The sequence below is a fragment of the Macadamia integrifolia genome, chromosome 7, assembly GCF_013358625.1.
Source record: "Macadamia integrifolia cultivar HAES 741 chromosome 7, SCU_Mint_v3, whole genome shotgun sequence".
Lineage (NCBI taxonomy): Eukaryota > Viridiplantae > Streptophyta > Magnoliopsida > Proteales > Proteaceae > Macadamia > Macadamia integrifolia.
In genome coordinates this window covers 16,079,900-16,094,958 of record NC_056563.1, presented here as the reverse complement: position 1 = coordinate 16,094,958, position 15,059 = coordinate 16,079,900, and the positions used below count along the sequence as shown (strand labels likewise).

General features: G+C 40.3%; 1 protein-coding gene across 6 annotated transcripts in view; it reads left to right on the top strand.

The window, feature by feature from the left end:
* LOC122084283 (splicing factor 3B subunit 4) overlaps nucleotides 1–15,059 on the top strand; it is a 39,913-nt gene that overhangs the window by 17,933 nt on the left and 6,921 nt on the right. For all 6 annotated transcript variants that reach the window (XM_042652400.1, XM_042652401.1, XM_042652398.1 and 3 more), the window contains exon 3: nucleotides 5,659–5,707. In XM_042652400.1, the coding sequence (XP_042508334.1) occupies nucleotides 5,659–5,707 (49 nt within the window). The remainder of the gene's footprint in view (nucleotides 1–5,658; nucleotides 5,708–15,059) is intronic.

The following is a 15,059-nucleotide window of genomic DNA, read 5'->3' as shown; positions in this document are numbered from 1 at the left end:
CCTGTGACTGAAGCTTGAAAGCAATGATTGAAAGTGAGTGAGCAACTTGAATAAAGTAAAAGGTATATATGTCAATATATCACATATGGATCAGAGATATATATTTGGAAACCTAAGAATAGATCAAATGATAAGATAAGTGGCTAACCTGTTAAGCTATTAATGACTTACTGAAAGTAATGAAGCCTGATAGCAAATGAACTCAAACATAAGATAAAAAATGAAAACTTAACTAATCATCCAAGTTCAAAGTTCAAGTTTAAAGTTTAAACAATACATAAAATCCAAACACTCAAACAGTCAAACACAAATAACTTAATTATCATAATCATCCAACAAATCAGCAGACGGCAGATTCCTTTGTTGTCCACTAGAAGCATTTGCATTTTCACCAAAGTTATCTATGACATCCAAGTCATCATTCACATTATCCTCTTCTTCTAAATCTTCTTCCCCATCTAATTCTGATGACTCCCCAACAGCCCTCCCTCTACCACGGCGTGTGTAGCATATATTTTCTCTAGAGGTTGATGAGTGAGCTCTCCTGGGTCGATTGGGCCTCTCCATTGTTGCCCCCATTGCTCTACCAGCAACGTCCCATGTGAGATCAGCATTGGGATGGACTACATCATCCACTTGCTCGTCAATCATCTATTCACTACTCCAATCCAGTTCGTCAAGCACAAGTGGATCATAATTTCTGTTATCGAGACGCCTTTGTTGAAACCTTTCTTCTATGCGGCGATTGTATTGAATATAGACTAGATCATTCAAACGTTGATGTTCTAGCCTATTTCTCTTCTTAGTATGAATTTGAATTCATAAACAATAGAGAACAACAAACAAAGTTATTGTTCCAAAAATAAGAAGTCTAAAATATGAAATAGATGTAATTCTCAGCTACTTACAAACTCAAATGTGCTCCAGTTGCGCTCGCAACCATAAGAGGAGCAACAAATCCCTAGAATATTTCTTGCAACCTTTGAAAGCTCAAAAGCATGACTTCCAAATGAACCCCACCAAGTAACTATAAAAAATAAATATATATATAAATAGCTAGATTAATATTTAATATATCACACAAATTGACAAACAAAACAACTAAACAATGTACTTACTAGGACTCATGGTTGCCCGTGATCTAATCGCCATATCCGAGGCAAAACCACCTCGAGAATATCTATACAAAGTGGCTTGAGTATTTATCTTGTCTTGTAAAGCTGGTTCATGTATCATTCTTTCAATGACTTTATTAAATGCAAGCTTTAGAGAAGATATAATTTGGTAGCCACCATCATCACCTTCCTTAAAAAAAAAAATTTGCCAGGATTAGGAAATAGTGCTGCTCCATACAAAGGACGCCCCATTTGAATCTCCCAACGCCTGTTAACAATATCCAACACTTTCTTGTATTGCCTTTCTCTATCCCCAAAATTTTCTTTTATTTTCTTTTTTGCCTCATCCATGGAAAATTGAACCTTAGGCATACAAGGCCTCTCATCACCATCCACAATCCTCAAGACAGTAAGAAGTGACTTTGAAGCTCTAAGACAATTTTCCACACCGTTCCAAAATGTTACAGCAAACACCGTTTCAACCACTTTCTTCCCAGCCTCGGTCTTTGCCAAATTAGAACTAGTCCATTCTTCAGAAATAAACAAATGTCTTAAGTCATCTTTATGTTTTAACAAGCTTTGAAGTGTCAGAAATGCAGTTGCAAATCTAGTAGTTGCTGTCCTCACAAGATCCCTCCCATTTGTTTTAGCCCTCATTGCAACAAGAATGCGTGTGTGCCTGTAGATGAAGTTGGTTACTTTTTTTGCCTTACTTATCACATTCCTATTAGATTTCAAGAATCCTATTTCCTCCTCAATGCAATGCGTTGCACAAGGAGTCCAATATAGCTTTATCCTCTTCTGCATCAGCATTGTATCGGCTAATTTATAAGCCGATGCATTATCTGACACAACTTGCACAACATAGTCCTCACCAATTTCTTGAACTTTGTTGTCAATCAAATCAAGCAACTTCTCTGCAGTTTGAGATATACTAAATGCATCAATAGATTCCATAAAATAAGTCCCCTCTGGACAGTTAACGAGGAAATTAATTAAATGCCTTCCTCTTTTATCCGTCCACCCATCAGTCATTAGAGTGCACCCATACTGCTTCCAATACTATTCATATTTATTCTTCATCTTTGCAGTTCTATCCTTTGCTGCCTTTAACAATGGCATTCTCACTTCATGATAACTTGGGGGCTTATATCCTGACCCGTACTATGCAATAGATTCCACCATCACCTCAAACCTCCTTGACTTAAGAGCATTGAATGGAATACCACATTGATAAACCCAGTCAACAATGTGATCGTCAACTCTTTTTTTCTTCCGTTGATCTAAACTGGTTCTCTATAGTAGTTTGAGTACTACCTTTAAGATGCCTCTCAGCAACCACTTGCTCAGGAGTCCGTCTAACATGAGTATCCATGGGGCCCCTTATTTGTGGCTGAATGACTACTTTCTTTTTCTTAGCGGCTGTCCCAGAGCTAGGAATAAGTCTAGAGGTTGTAGAAGGAGTCCTACTAGACTGTCTTTGACCTTCAACTTCTATATCAACATCCACATCAGCTCCAGCACCAGCATCAACATCAACATCATCATCATCCAAAATGTATTGCATCATTTTCTTCTTATTACGCATAAGAGCTGCATTCATCTCTATAGCAATTGCTACAGTTGTCCTGGTACACTTAGCAACATCTCCATATCCACCCAGTAAATGTTGCTTTAACTTTTTAATTCCACACTTGAGGTTTTTTCCATAAAGAGTGCATTTAATAAGGTTCTTGTCTGAAAGGTCAGGCCAATACCCATACTTCCACCCAGGGTCATTTGATTTGGCCTTCCTGGTTGGGTCTTTGGATGGATCATATGTAGCCGTGCTTATATTATCACCCCCACTACTACCAATAGTACCATCCATTATAAACTCCTATAGTCCTATTATCCTACAAGTTACAAAACAGAGTAACAAAGTATGTTAAGTGTTAACCAATAACATTAACATGATAACATAAAAAAGAAAACAATCAAACACTTACAAATCCAACTTTATCATTCCACTTAACACAACCAGGACTATTGTCAAGTTCTTATATATATTTTTTTTTCCAGCAATCTAAAATATATGATTTCCCACCTTCAGATCAAGCTCTAGATAGTAGATAACTAGATATACAACTAAAGAGGAAAATGTATCATAAACATCGAAAAGGCTAAAACAACAAAGAACAGAAAAAAGGGCATGAATATATCTAAACCTATATGATAATTCCTGCATTTCTTTCAACCCACCAAAAAACAAATAATAAAAGGTACTGAAACTGAAAAAATTAAAGAGAAACTCAATCACTAAGAAAGTATGGCTCTGCTAACGTCGCATCAAAAGAAAAAGTAAGACAATCGTTAAAGAGAGGGCTACAGGGAGATCTTACCACTCTCTATATTTTGTAGCCCACTAGACTGAAGTAAGACAATCGTCAAAGACGAAGCATCGGCGATATTTTGACTACTCAGCAGAGGAATCCCCGATTTAATTGGTTTTTGGCTCGGCGATTTTATATTTTATATTTTTCGAAGTTTAACTATCAACGTAGAAGAGAAGAGAACCAGAGGGCAGAGGTTGCAGAGAATAACCAACCGGAGTAGAGAATAGAAGGAGAGCTGCATAAAAGAAAAGAACTGGAGCAGAGAAAAAGGTCAGAAAGAGGAGAAAGATCGAAATTGTAGACTCGCAGTTGGGGCCCTTACGTGGTTGTTGCTCTTACTGCCGGAGGAGAAGACGTCGCAGGCGGTGGCTGCTGGATGTTGTTGCTCTTGCTGCTGGAGGAGAAGATGTCGCAGGCGATGGCTTCTGGCTGCTGGTTGTTGTCACTCTTGCTGCCGGAGAAGGAGAAGATGTCGCTCTTGCTGTCGGAGAAGGAGAAGATGTCGTTGTAGCTGCCGGAGAAGGAGAAGACGTCGCTCTTGCTGCCGGAGAAGGAGAGGATGCCGTTGTTGCTGCCAGAGAAGGAGAGGATGTTGCTCTTGCTGTCGGAGGAGAAGATGTTGCAGGCGATGTGGTTGTTGTCGCTCTTGCTGCCGGAGAAGGAGAAGAAGAAGAAGTTGCAGGCGGTGGTTGCTGGCTTCGAGGGTTTTGGTCTTTTCGAGAGTTCAAGCTCGAGGATTTTTTGGCATTTGGTAATTTGGATTTGAGAAATGTCAGGGGCGAGTGTTTTAATTTTATGCTACCATATAATAAACAAAATATTGTTAGTAAAAACAAAAACTAACACAGAAAGTCGACTGCCTAGGGAATAAATCGTGGTCTGGCGTCCATGGCGTCGCCTAGCATCCAATGGTGACCACCAATTGTGAGAGACGCAAATTGTAGGACTGCCATGGCCTATTTTTTCCGCCGAGATGCCAAATCGCCGCCTAGGCGACGCCATGACAACTATGATGCTGACGTGGTAATAAGTGTGAGGACAAAGAGTGGCCAAGGCTACGAGTTCCCTATTTCTATTTGGCTACACCAAGGGTTAGCCCTGAGCCCCTATCTGTTTGCGCTTGTTTTGGATGAGTTGACAAAAGATATACAAGGTGACGTCCCTTGGTGTATGCTTTTTGTGGACGATATTGTTTTATTGGATGATACAAAATCAGTACTTAATGCTAAATTTAGAGCGATGGAGATATACGTTGGAAACAAGAGGCCTTAAGATAAGCATATCAAAGACAAAATATGTGATGTGTAACTTTAGCCACTCTATGAGAGATAATGACGAGATGACTATTGAAGGAAGAGAGGTTAAGCAAAGTAACTATTTTAGATATTTGGGATCCATCACTAATAAAGAAGGCGATATAGAGGATGATGTATTTCATCGGATTAAAGTGGGATGGACGAAGTGGAGGAGTGCGTCTGGAGTTTTGAGTGACAAACGCGTGCCGGTAAAACTTAAGGAAAAATTCTATCGGACAGTCGTGCGCCCAACTATGATGTATAGGTTTGAATGTTGGGCCGTAGAAGCAACATATTGATAAGTTAGGGGTAGCGGAAATGAGAATGCTAAGATGGGTGTGTGGGAAAACTAAAAGGGATAAGGTTAGGAATGAACAAATTAGAGCGGATCTGGGGGTTGCCCTAATTCCTGGAAAACTTTGAGAATGCCGTTTGAGGTGGTTTGGACATGTTCAGCGAAGGCCATTAGATGCACCGGTAAGGAGGAGTGACTTGATTCAGATAGAAGGATCCAGAAGAGCTAGAGGCAAGCCAAAAATGACCATAGGAGAGGTTGTAAGGAAACACATGCACAAATTAGGCCTTGTCTCAAGTATGGTTTTGAATAGAGCAGATTGGAGGGCTAGGATTCAGGTAGCAGATCCGCTTTAACTGTGTTCTACTTTGTTTGTGATTACTAATTTGTCTCCTTTAATGCCTTTTATTTTTTCTTTCTTTGGCTTTGCTTGGATCCATGTAGCCAACCCCGATAAGTCGGGACAAGGCTTTGTTGTTGTTGTTGTTGTTGTTGTTGTTGTATTACTCTATTGAACTTCTTCTTTTAAATTGGTTGAACTTCTAATTTGCTTCTTATTTGATGTTGTCCTTTTTCAGGTCACTGAGGAATTACTATGGGAATTGTTTGTTCAAGCAGGCCCTGTTGGTAGGTTTCATTTTTACATTATTATAACTTACATGCTTTCCTATTTGAGTAGTTGTTCGATAATTATCATGAATGGTTTTATAACTGCTTATCCCAAAAGCTCGAGCAATGTACATCAACACCCCCCCCCCGGCACACGTGCAAAACTAAACATGGGGCTTTGCGTGTGACAACAACACATGACACTAAGGGAACAAGGCTTAGGGACATAGCAACACGCTACCACGTGCAAAGCTCGAGCTGTTAGGAAGGGCTTACAATAATGTATATCAACACCCCTGCATGTGAAAAACCTAAACATGGGGCTTTGCACGTGACACCAACACATGATACTAAGGGAATAGGGTCTAGGGACACAACAGCATGCTCCCAAACCCCCACGCACCTCTGCATGTGCTAGGGATCAAACACCCAACCTCCTGACTTTGATACCATGTAGTTGATTTGAACAAAGAATTAGTTAGAGTAGAGAAAAGCAATGAAGAAAAGAGAAGATATAGAAGAGGGAGGAAAAGTGATTGATTAGGGAGAAAACCCTCTATTGATCTGATATATTAGTTAGTGTATACCCTGTAATGACAATAATACCCTCTCTTAATGGATTACTGATCCAATACTCTGCGCAATTTGATTCGGTACATCACCAATATGGTTCAATACAACTCTACTAAATAGGTTAATGATCCAATACTTCTCACCAACACTCCCCCCTGAGGTGGAGCATAGACATCTCTCATGCCCAGCTTGGAACACATAATTAAATATGAACCACGACTGATAGCCTTAGTGAAAATATCACCCAACTGATCTGAAGGACGAACATAAAGAGTAGATATAACTTTCTTCATATCTACATCCCTCACGAAAATGACAATCTAATTCAATAGTTCAATATGTTTGGTTCACTCATGAAATTACTAGCATTATATAAACTTGGTTATCATAAACATAGTTGTCGAGGCAAGGAGATGACGCAAGGCGTTGGTGATGTAGAACGATTCTATGGGCAGCATTACACCAGCTGCAAGAATTGAGACAAGGATGGTCCATCATGATGTAGATCCGCACTTTGGGAGGGCCTATCACAGGAAGAAAGGCCCAGCCAAGAGGGGCCTATCGATCCACACTTAAGTCCACTTGAGTGGCTGAATTAGTAGTTAGAAATAAGGGCCCATTGGGCCCATCGATTCTAGCTTTAGTTGTTTTATTAATTGTTTAATAAGTGAGGCCCATTGAGCCCATCGGTTGTAACATGTCCTTATGGGCTCTTAGTAAAGTAGCTTGCTCCATGTTGGAGTTATAGTTCTGGTCCTAGTGCTATTAGGAGTCCAAGTCCTACTAGGTATTGTCTAGTCCTATTTGGAAACTAGCTCCTAGTCATGTTATGATTGTAATTATGCCTTCTCTAAAGAGAGGAGCTTATGTACTGTTATTGCTGAGATTTGAATAAAGAAATTTCAATCAATTGCTTAGAACAGCCGGGATAGCTGTGGATGAGAAGCCCGGGCCAAGATAACCAATCCCACCCACACTTGTCTTGTTTCTTTTCTCTCTTATTCTTTGTTTACTGCTACTGTTAGTGCTTGCTGTTAATGCTTACTGACATTGAAGAATCCTAAGAAAATCAGATCTGTTCAGAACTTTAAAAGATAGATCCGACCAGCACCCATGGAGGAATTAGGAAAGAGATCAATCTCCCTCTTCTTTCCCCAGTTGATCCCTAATCTGCCTGGCCTTTTCAGAGGGTGTTCACAACCACCCAAGGATCACTCGATCCTCTTCTTGTTGCTTCCCAAGTAGCCCTACTACAATTCTTGAAGAAATCTCTCAGATACTCTATCCTAGGTATGAGGTCTGAAAATCAAGAAAGCACAACTCCCTAACCAGCTGTCTAGGCCCTACAATCGACCAAGTTTGCAGCTCAATTGGAGCCCCATAGACCCGGTCGTAACTCTCTCTCCAGCCCTACCGCAGGTCCTCTCTCCTATCGGGTTGGGTTTTGGGCTGGTTTTGCTCCTGCATTGCTATTGTATCATTGGGGGTTTATTTGATGGTCTTATTTCCTTGTTTCCTGGTCCTATTTCTGGTTATTATTAAGTTACCTATTGTGTGTTAAATTGTTGTTTGGGGTTATAAACTACTGGGGTGGTTTACTTGTAATCTACTTTTGCATTACATCACCTCAATTAGTGGACCAATCCAATGGGCCATAGGGCCAACCAGTTTAGGCTGGGCCAACCCACATTGGCAAGGGTTTTTGGGGTCCCTCAAATCCAAATCTTGGGGACTGTCCTGCCTTGGCCAGAAAGCTACTCAAATGGAATCGATTTGGAGGAACTTCTAGAAGATCTTTTGAAATTTGTTTCCTTTTTTGTAATTAATTTGTTCGTCTCGAGTCCAAAGACAAGCGATAGTTACTTGTAATAGGAGTTTCCAAAGTACTTTGTTTCCTTTTTCTTATGGTTCTGTTTTTCTCACTTTCTATTTTTGAGGCAAGCATCCTTGCCTGTATATTGTAATCGACTCTAAGGAGTCTCCCCACAATTTATGATGAATAAAATTTGCTTTATGCAATTCCCCATTGTCCTGAGAGAGGCTGAAACTGGGAGAGTCCAAGGTAGGTGAGATGCCTAGGCTGTGAGAGCCAATTATCCCCTTCTTCCCTATCTATCGATTCTCCCTCTTCTCCTATTTCTATTCTTCTATTTTCTGTGAGTGATTAAGCTTATCTGAGACCTGTTAGAAGACACACTGAAGGCCCCAATTCTTTTGCTGTGCTGCTGTTGATAATCTGAGGGCACAAATCCAGGCTTGCGGCACACTGTTTGCAGAGAATTCTGTAAGCAACTCAAGTCCGCAGATCTCCCTGTTGGAATACCATCTGACTTTGGGGGTTTATTGGACTTTCCCTGAAGGCCACTCGATCAGTAGTTCAAGGCCATATGAGGCCTGCACTTGGAGTTATCAGAAATCACCCAATTTCTGCCCTAATTTAAGAAGTGCTCCAGTTTCTGTTTCAGTCATCACAATATTCTAGTTTTCTGAGATTAACTCATATTATGGCCTTCATTATTTGATGGTAATATCTGCCCTTTCTGTTTAAAGTCTGATAACTGGTGTTGGGTTAGTTTTCTCAGATTTATCTTATTCTGTGGCCTGCGGTCAGGGTATATTGTTCTGTTTGCTCTACCTTTTTTGTGGGGTTATTTTCATACTGTTTTGGGTTATTCATTTGTACTGATACTGTATCCACATGGTAGTTTTTTATTGGAGTTATTTGTGATCCTATTCTGGGGTTGAATCACTTGTGCTTTACCCTTACATTAAATCTCCTTCACAATTAAGTAATAAAAAGTGATTCACTGCCGTGGATACTCATGTAATCGACATAACAATTTGTACAAATCACAATTCTCTGTACTAGTACATCCACACATGCACAAACTCACAGTAGAGCACAAAATAGGTTATTCCCTTCTGTTATTTTTTTTGGGTGAATGGTATAATGCATTAAAAGGAGGAGGGAAAATATAGTCCCAAAAGGAGATTTACAAACCCAAAAGGGATACAAAAGCCCAAAAGGGCATCAAACAACACCCACATGACCTCAACGAACTTCAATAGGCCGGCCCGAATGCCCAACCTGAGGAGGAGGGCAAATCGGTCCAAATTGGGAAGAGAACCATAATCCCTAACCCTAACATCTCAGCACAACATTTCCCAGCTGCCAACACGAAGGAGCACCGTTGATGTAGTGGCAGCCACGATGGAGGAGCACTGGCCCTATGGTGGGCCTCGACCAAGTAGTCAGCTAGCCTAGCGGCAGGAATCTCCAAGGCGAAAAGACGCCGGCCTTTCTGAGGGCAATGATGAAGTGGGGTGTGGATGCCAACCGAGAATGACACAGTGGGCTGGTGTCGAAGAGGTGAACCAATAGACCGAAGGATAGTTCCTAGCGAGTGATAGGCCCCCCAGGGCAGGTAGACAATAAGGGTGAAGGCCAAAGTTGCAAGTTGGCAAACAAACCAAGCGAGCCCGACATCCGGAAGGGGAGACAACCAATGGGACAGCATGCCTGGTGAGAGTGGCATACCACAATGTTGTTTTATTAGGAATAAGCCTAGGATTGAGTTGTATATGTGTTAGGCCTTCAGTCCATGTGGTTTGGAGTCTATTAAGCCACTTTTATGGGCCTAAAAGAGAGGCTCTAAGATTGAGTATGGGATTACTAGTTAGTTTCTTTTTTCATTGGTTTCCTTTTTAGTTGGGTTGTGATGGGGTTAATTAGTTTCTAATTTCAATCATTAGTCAGTTTCTAAATTCAATCAAAAGTTAGTTACTAATTTCAGTCTTTGTATTTTCCTAGTTTCTATTTTTTATTTTAGTAACTAGAGGACTTGCTTTTATTTAGTTTCCTATTTCAGTTTTGGAAACTAAAATGAGTTTCTATTATTTGTAAACCCCCATCATTATTATAAATAAAGGAGAGGGCTCCCATTAAGCCCCAACGATTTTATGAATGAAAAAAGCTATGTTGTTGTTCTTCTGAGTTTGCTTTGTGTGTGATCAAAGTGGTGGTCTTGTGTTTGATCAAGGCTGAAGGAATTGGAGTTTGATCCAATTGACTCTTTGCGGTGTGAAGCCCAAAAGGTTCCTTTCAAGTGTCTTATTCTTTCTCTTTCAAGTTTTATTTCTAAGGATCTACTGCTGCCAAACAAACCAGGTATTTATATTTTCAAAATTCTGCCCAGAATTTCTGTATAAGTACAATCGGTCCTTGCTGTTGATTCAGATCCAGCCATGGGTTTGTCCTACAATTCTGGTCGACAGTCTCTCTCTATCCCACCAAGGATCGATCCAAATTTTGGCTATTTCTGTACAGCCATTAGTGAGTTATTAAAAATTTCCTTGATTTTGTCTTTTAGTGGCCTGTGATCTCTGGGATTGAAATCGATAGACTGAATCTGATTTCCTTGGCTTCCTATGGTGTTCATTCATGATTTATGACCTGTTCTTACTCCATATCAGTACCTATTATACCTCTTCATATATGATTATATTTTGGTCACAGAATCCTTCACTTCTGGAATCGACAACCTGATTTCCAGAATTGATTTCTTCATTATTAATTATGATCTGTTGTGTTGCTGTTCTATATTGGTTGTTCTTTGATTAAAAGTTCCTGCAGTTGAGACTTGGTTAGACCCCTACCCTTGTCTACATTAGCTGTACTTTCAAATCAAACAACCACGGTCGACCAAAAAGGATATGTCATACCTTCAGAGGGAGGACGTCACATTGGACTGTATCCTGAAATCCACCAATTGAATATGTGACCAAACACTTATTTGTGATCGTGAGATAGCGTTGTTCATCCAAGCATTCTTGTAGGGATTTGGTTGTGGCTCTCTTGTCAATCCTAGCTTATGAATAGAGTATTCAGAGACGACATCAGTGCAATTATTTCACCGAGTTCAAAATTGGAAAAAAAAAAAAAAAAAAAAAATTAGTGCAGCTACCACCATCAATGGCCAAGGTTAATAGTTGGTGATTGCATTTCACATGGGTCTAGAAAATACTACTGCGGCGCCAGCTTCAGTGACTTTCTGAGTGGTCAACACATGATGAAGGACATGGAATAGGATATGGGTCTTCTCACTGGGAGTGCTATTGACTTCACCTGACGCATGCTCTTCCCTTAAATCAACTGCTGCATAACCAAGTTATTCTTCTGGAATATAAAGTAAAGGAGAATCCTTATCAAGAAAAGCAACCAAATGGTTGGGACACTGAGCACTGAAATGCTCGTACCCTCTGGATGCGAAGCACTGATGGGAAAACTTTCACATCCCAGAAGGTTTATCAAAACCATGCCGAGGTGTAGAGTATGGATGATTAGGCCATGAAGATGACATGTTTGAATCACGTCGAGGTGGAAGATGCGGTCGACTAGGTTGTGAAGATACCATAGATGAATCATTAGCTTGTGGTTTGCTAAATGACTTTTCTTGGGTAGAAGGCTATTGCTGAATAGAACTAGGGCCTTTAGGAAAATATATTTAAAAGGTCTCCAATAGTATGGTCGTTTCAGACTTCCCTCAGCTTGTTACATTATTTGTACATCTTCCATTGTAGGCAGTCGACTAGATGCAAGGGCATCACTAATTTGAGGGTTGCAAATTATTGTGGAACTATGCCACCAACACTTATTTATCTCACTCAAAATCAGAATGAGTGGCAAAATAATAAAATCTGGGAATATACTCTTCAATTGTGTAAATCTGAGGTTCATGCGTTGCTTGTAATCAGGAGGTAAGAATCACCGGTTCATTACTTCGTGCATTTTAGCCCAAGTAGTGACTAATCGAATGCCTCGGGTTTGGTTCTATTGCTGTTGCTTGACCTGCCAGACTGGGGCCATGACTTTTAGTTTAGCCTCTGCAAATAAGAATGTTCGGGCCTCAGTTAATCCGTACCATCTGAAAAATGTTTCTAAACTGTGAATCCAATCAAAGTACAGTTCTAGATTGTTATCTCAACAATAGAAGGGCATTCAGTTTTACTGCTCTTTCTGCTCCATAATTATCATATCGACGAACTGGTGGTGTATGCTGTGGTGTTGGTGGTGGTGGTGGTAGCAGTGGAGGTGGCGGATCCTGTGGGGTGGTCTTGGAGGAATCCCCATATTGAATGGGACTCTTTCCTCTATTTTTGGCCACCAATCGGTCACGAGATGCTTGTATGGTTGTCATTATTGTCTGAATGGAAGTGACAACTGTGGTGAGGGTATCGACACGTTCAATGAGTGTTACTTTTGGAATCAGTCTCTGATGCGGAGCCGGGTTCCAAAAGTCAGAATCGGATCGCTTAGGACCCACTTAAACACTCAATAAAACAAAGGCAATACCATATAACAATGGTATTGAAATAAAGCTTCAACTAAATGGCAGAATTGTAATTAAGCTGAAGTTATAAAGGGGGTGGCAGAATTGTAAATAACCAGAATTAGTTAATGAGCTATTTGGGAGATAGGACTTAAAGGGAATTAATGATTATTTGATGGGGTAAACTAGGAAGTGAAATAAGAATAGGGATATGAGATAATTAGAGACTAAAAGAAATGCATAATGGTAAATCAGACTTAAAAGACAGAAAAGGGGCAACTCACGATTGTGTTGTCTTCTACCTTAGATCAGAACAGGGAGGCGATGGGGAGAAACTTCAGTTCGAGAGGGCTTCTCAGCTAGGCCTCGGCTTGGCCTGAACCTTCAAAGGAAAGGTCGATGCAACAGGTCATCTATGAATCCAGCACCGCAAGACCTCGACAGCCCATATCTGAATGTGAATCGAACCTGCAACTGGACTTGGCGTTGGTAAAACTCAGATCTGAATCTGGTTTGGGTTTCTCCACAGAAAAAACCAAGCTTCGGAGGAGATGTTCTAGGATTTATGTCGCCTAAGGGCTACCTTCGATCAAAACTTCAGCCCTAGCAGATCAAGCACTAAGGAGATCTAAGAACTTGAACAAGGCTGGAAATACTGCCAGAAACAGGGGCTTTCCGGTAAGGAGGGGCAGTCACAAAATAGGAACAGAAAAGAAGAAAGATAAGAGAGGGAAGAGGAGAAGATGATCAGGGGAAGAGAAGCTAATGGCAGCTCACTGCAACCATGGTTTCAAACCTGGAAACACCATTCAATTCTCAAAATTCAAAACTTCAAAATCTAATCACCGAGTTCATCAATTACATGACTAATATAAACTAAAAAATCAAACACTTAATGGAAACTACTTGAAAATGGAAACTAATCTAAAATTAGAAACTAACTCATACAAAAGAAATTGTTTCTAAATCCAAAGAGAATCAAATCTAAAGATTTTTTTTTTTTTCTCTAAGTCCATCGTGCAACTGCATCAGTCTCACCTTTGTAGGAATTGAGATGTTGGAGAACTTCACTATTAGCTACCATAGTGGAGATAAGCAAGTGAGCACTTAAAAGGTAATGGCAATATAGTAAATAACTGGTTTCTTCTTTTTTTGTTTTTTTGTTTTTTTTGTTTTTTTTTTGTTTTTTTTTCGGAAGGATGGAAGAATTGTAAATGACTAAAGTTCAGTGAGAAATTTAGACACGTATCACGTATGGGTGAGGGAGGGTAAACTTGGAAGAAAATTTTAAAAAAGGAGATCAGAATTTAGGGGGATAAGTAGGGGTGAATATGGAAAACAAAAAGGGGTAAAAGAAATCGATGAAAAGAAGGGGGGTAATACCGATAGAAAGGTGAGTGTAAGTTTCCTCTTGGAGACTAAACCATGAACCGAGAGAGGGTTCTCCTTTTCGGTGTTTTCTTCTCGTCGAACCAGAGAAAAGGACTGTGAGGAAGGCATAGACCGCTCCAAAAGGAAGGAGTAGAACTGCTGTGAGGAGGGAGGCGTGGATGCGAGGAAGTCGACCACAATCCACTGGTATGTGTCCTGTTCACTACCTCTCACTCTCGCTTTTCTTCTCTTTTTTTTTTTTTTGGTTCTCTGTTTCTCTTTTTCGATCTATTTTCTCTTCTTCGTTTGCTGTTTTTTTTCTCAATAAAACCCTAGGAGGGGGCGGGGGTCGTAGAGGAAAGAGGAGGGCTATGGGGTTTGCAACTTCTATGTTTTGCAACAGTCGGGTTTTTGTTTTTTTTTTGCTTTTTGTTTTGTTTTGTTTTGTTTTTTTTTGTTTTTAAATTGCTGCTCTCAGTCTCTGTAGAAACTAAAACAGAAGAATGAGGAGAAGATAAGAAGGAAAAGAGATAGGGAAGGTAATAAGGGATAGAGAAAGAAGGAGAGGATCCTTTGGCTATCGGTTCAGATACCAAGTTGATGGAGGGCCCTAAGAGAAGAAGGGGAAGATCAGAGTAGCAGGGGGGAAAGTGAAGCCCACATGCTCACAAAGCACAGAATCGACCAATTCTCAATCCATTATGAATTCACTCTAATCTTGTCCATCGATGCAGCCAATATATAGGGAAAATAAAAGACAAAATTGGAAACCAACTAAAATAGGGAACTAGCCTAATCTAGGAAAACAAGGTTTAAACCGAGTCTAACTCCTATGTTCCTACTCTATGAAATATAAAATAATGAACGACTATTAATTACTTCCAACCCTTGTTGGACCAAAAGTCTAGGCCAGGGTTCTTCTTGGCTCTTGGCTTCCAAAGCCAGTCATGCTGGTCCGACCAATCAAGTGTAGCCGTATATGCATCACTCCATACCAGTTATATGTTGAACTGTGAAGGTGGAAACAGATTGGGTATGGATTCAGTTAGGTTCTTCAATGAATTAGTCGGCTCTTAAGTGAAGGCATTGGAATCCGA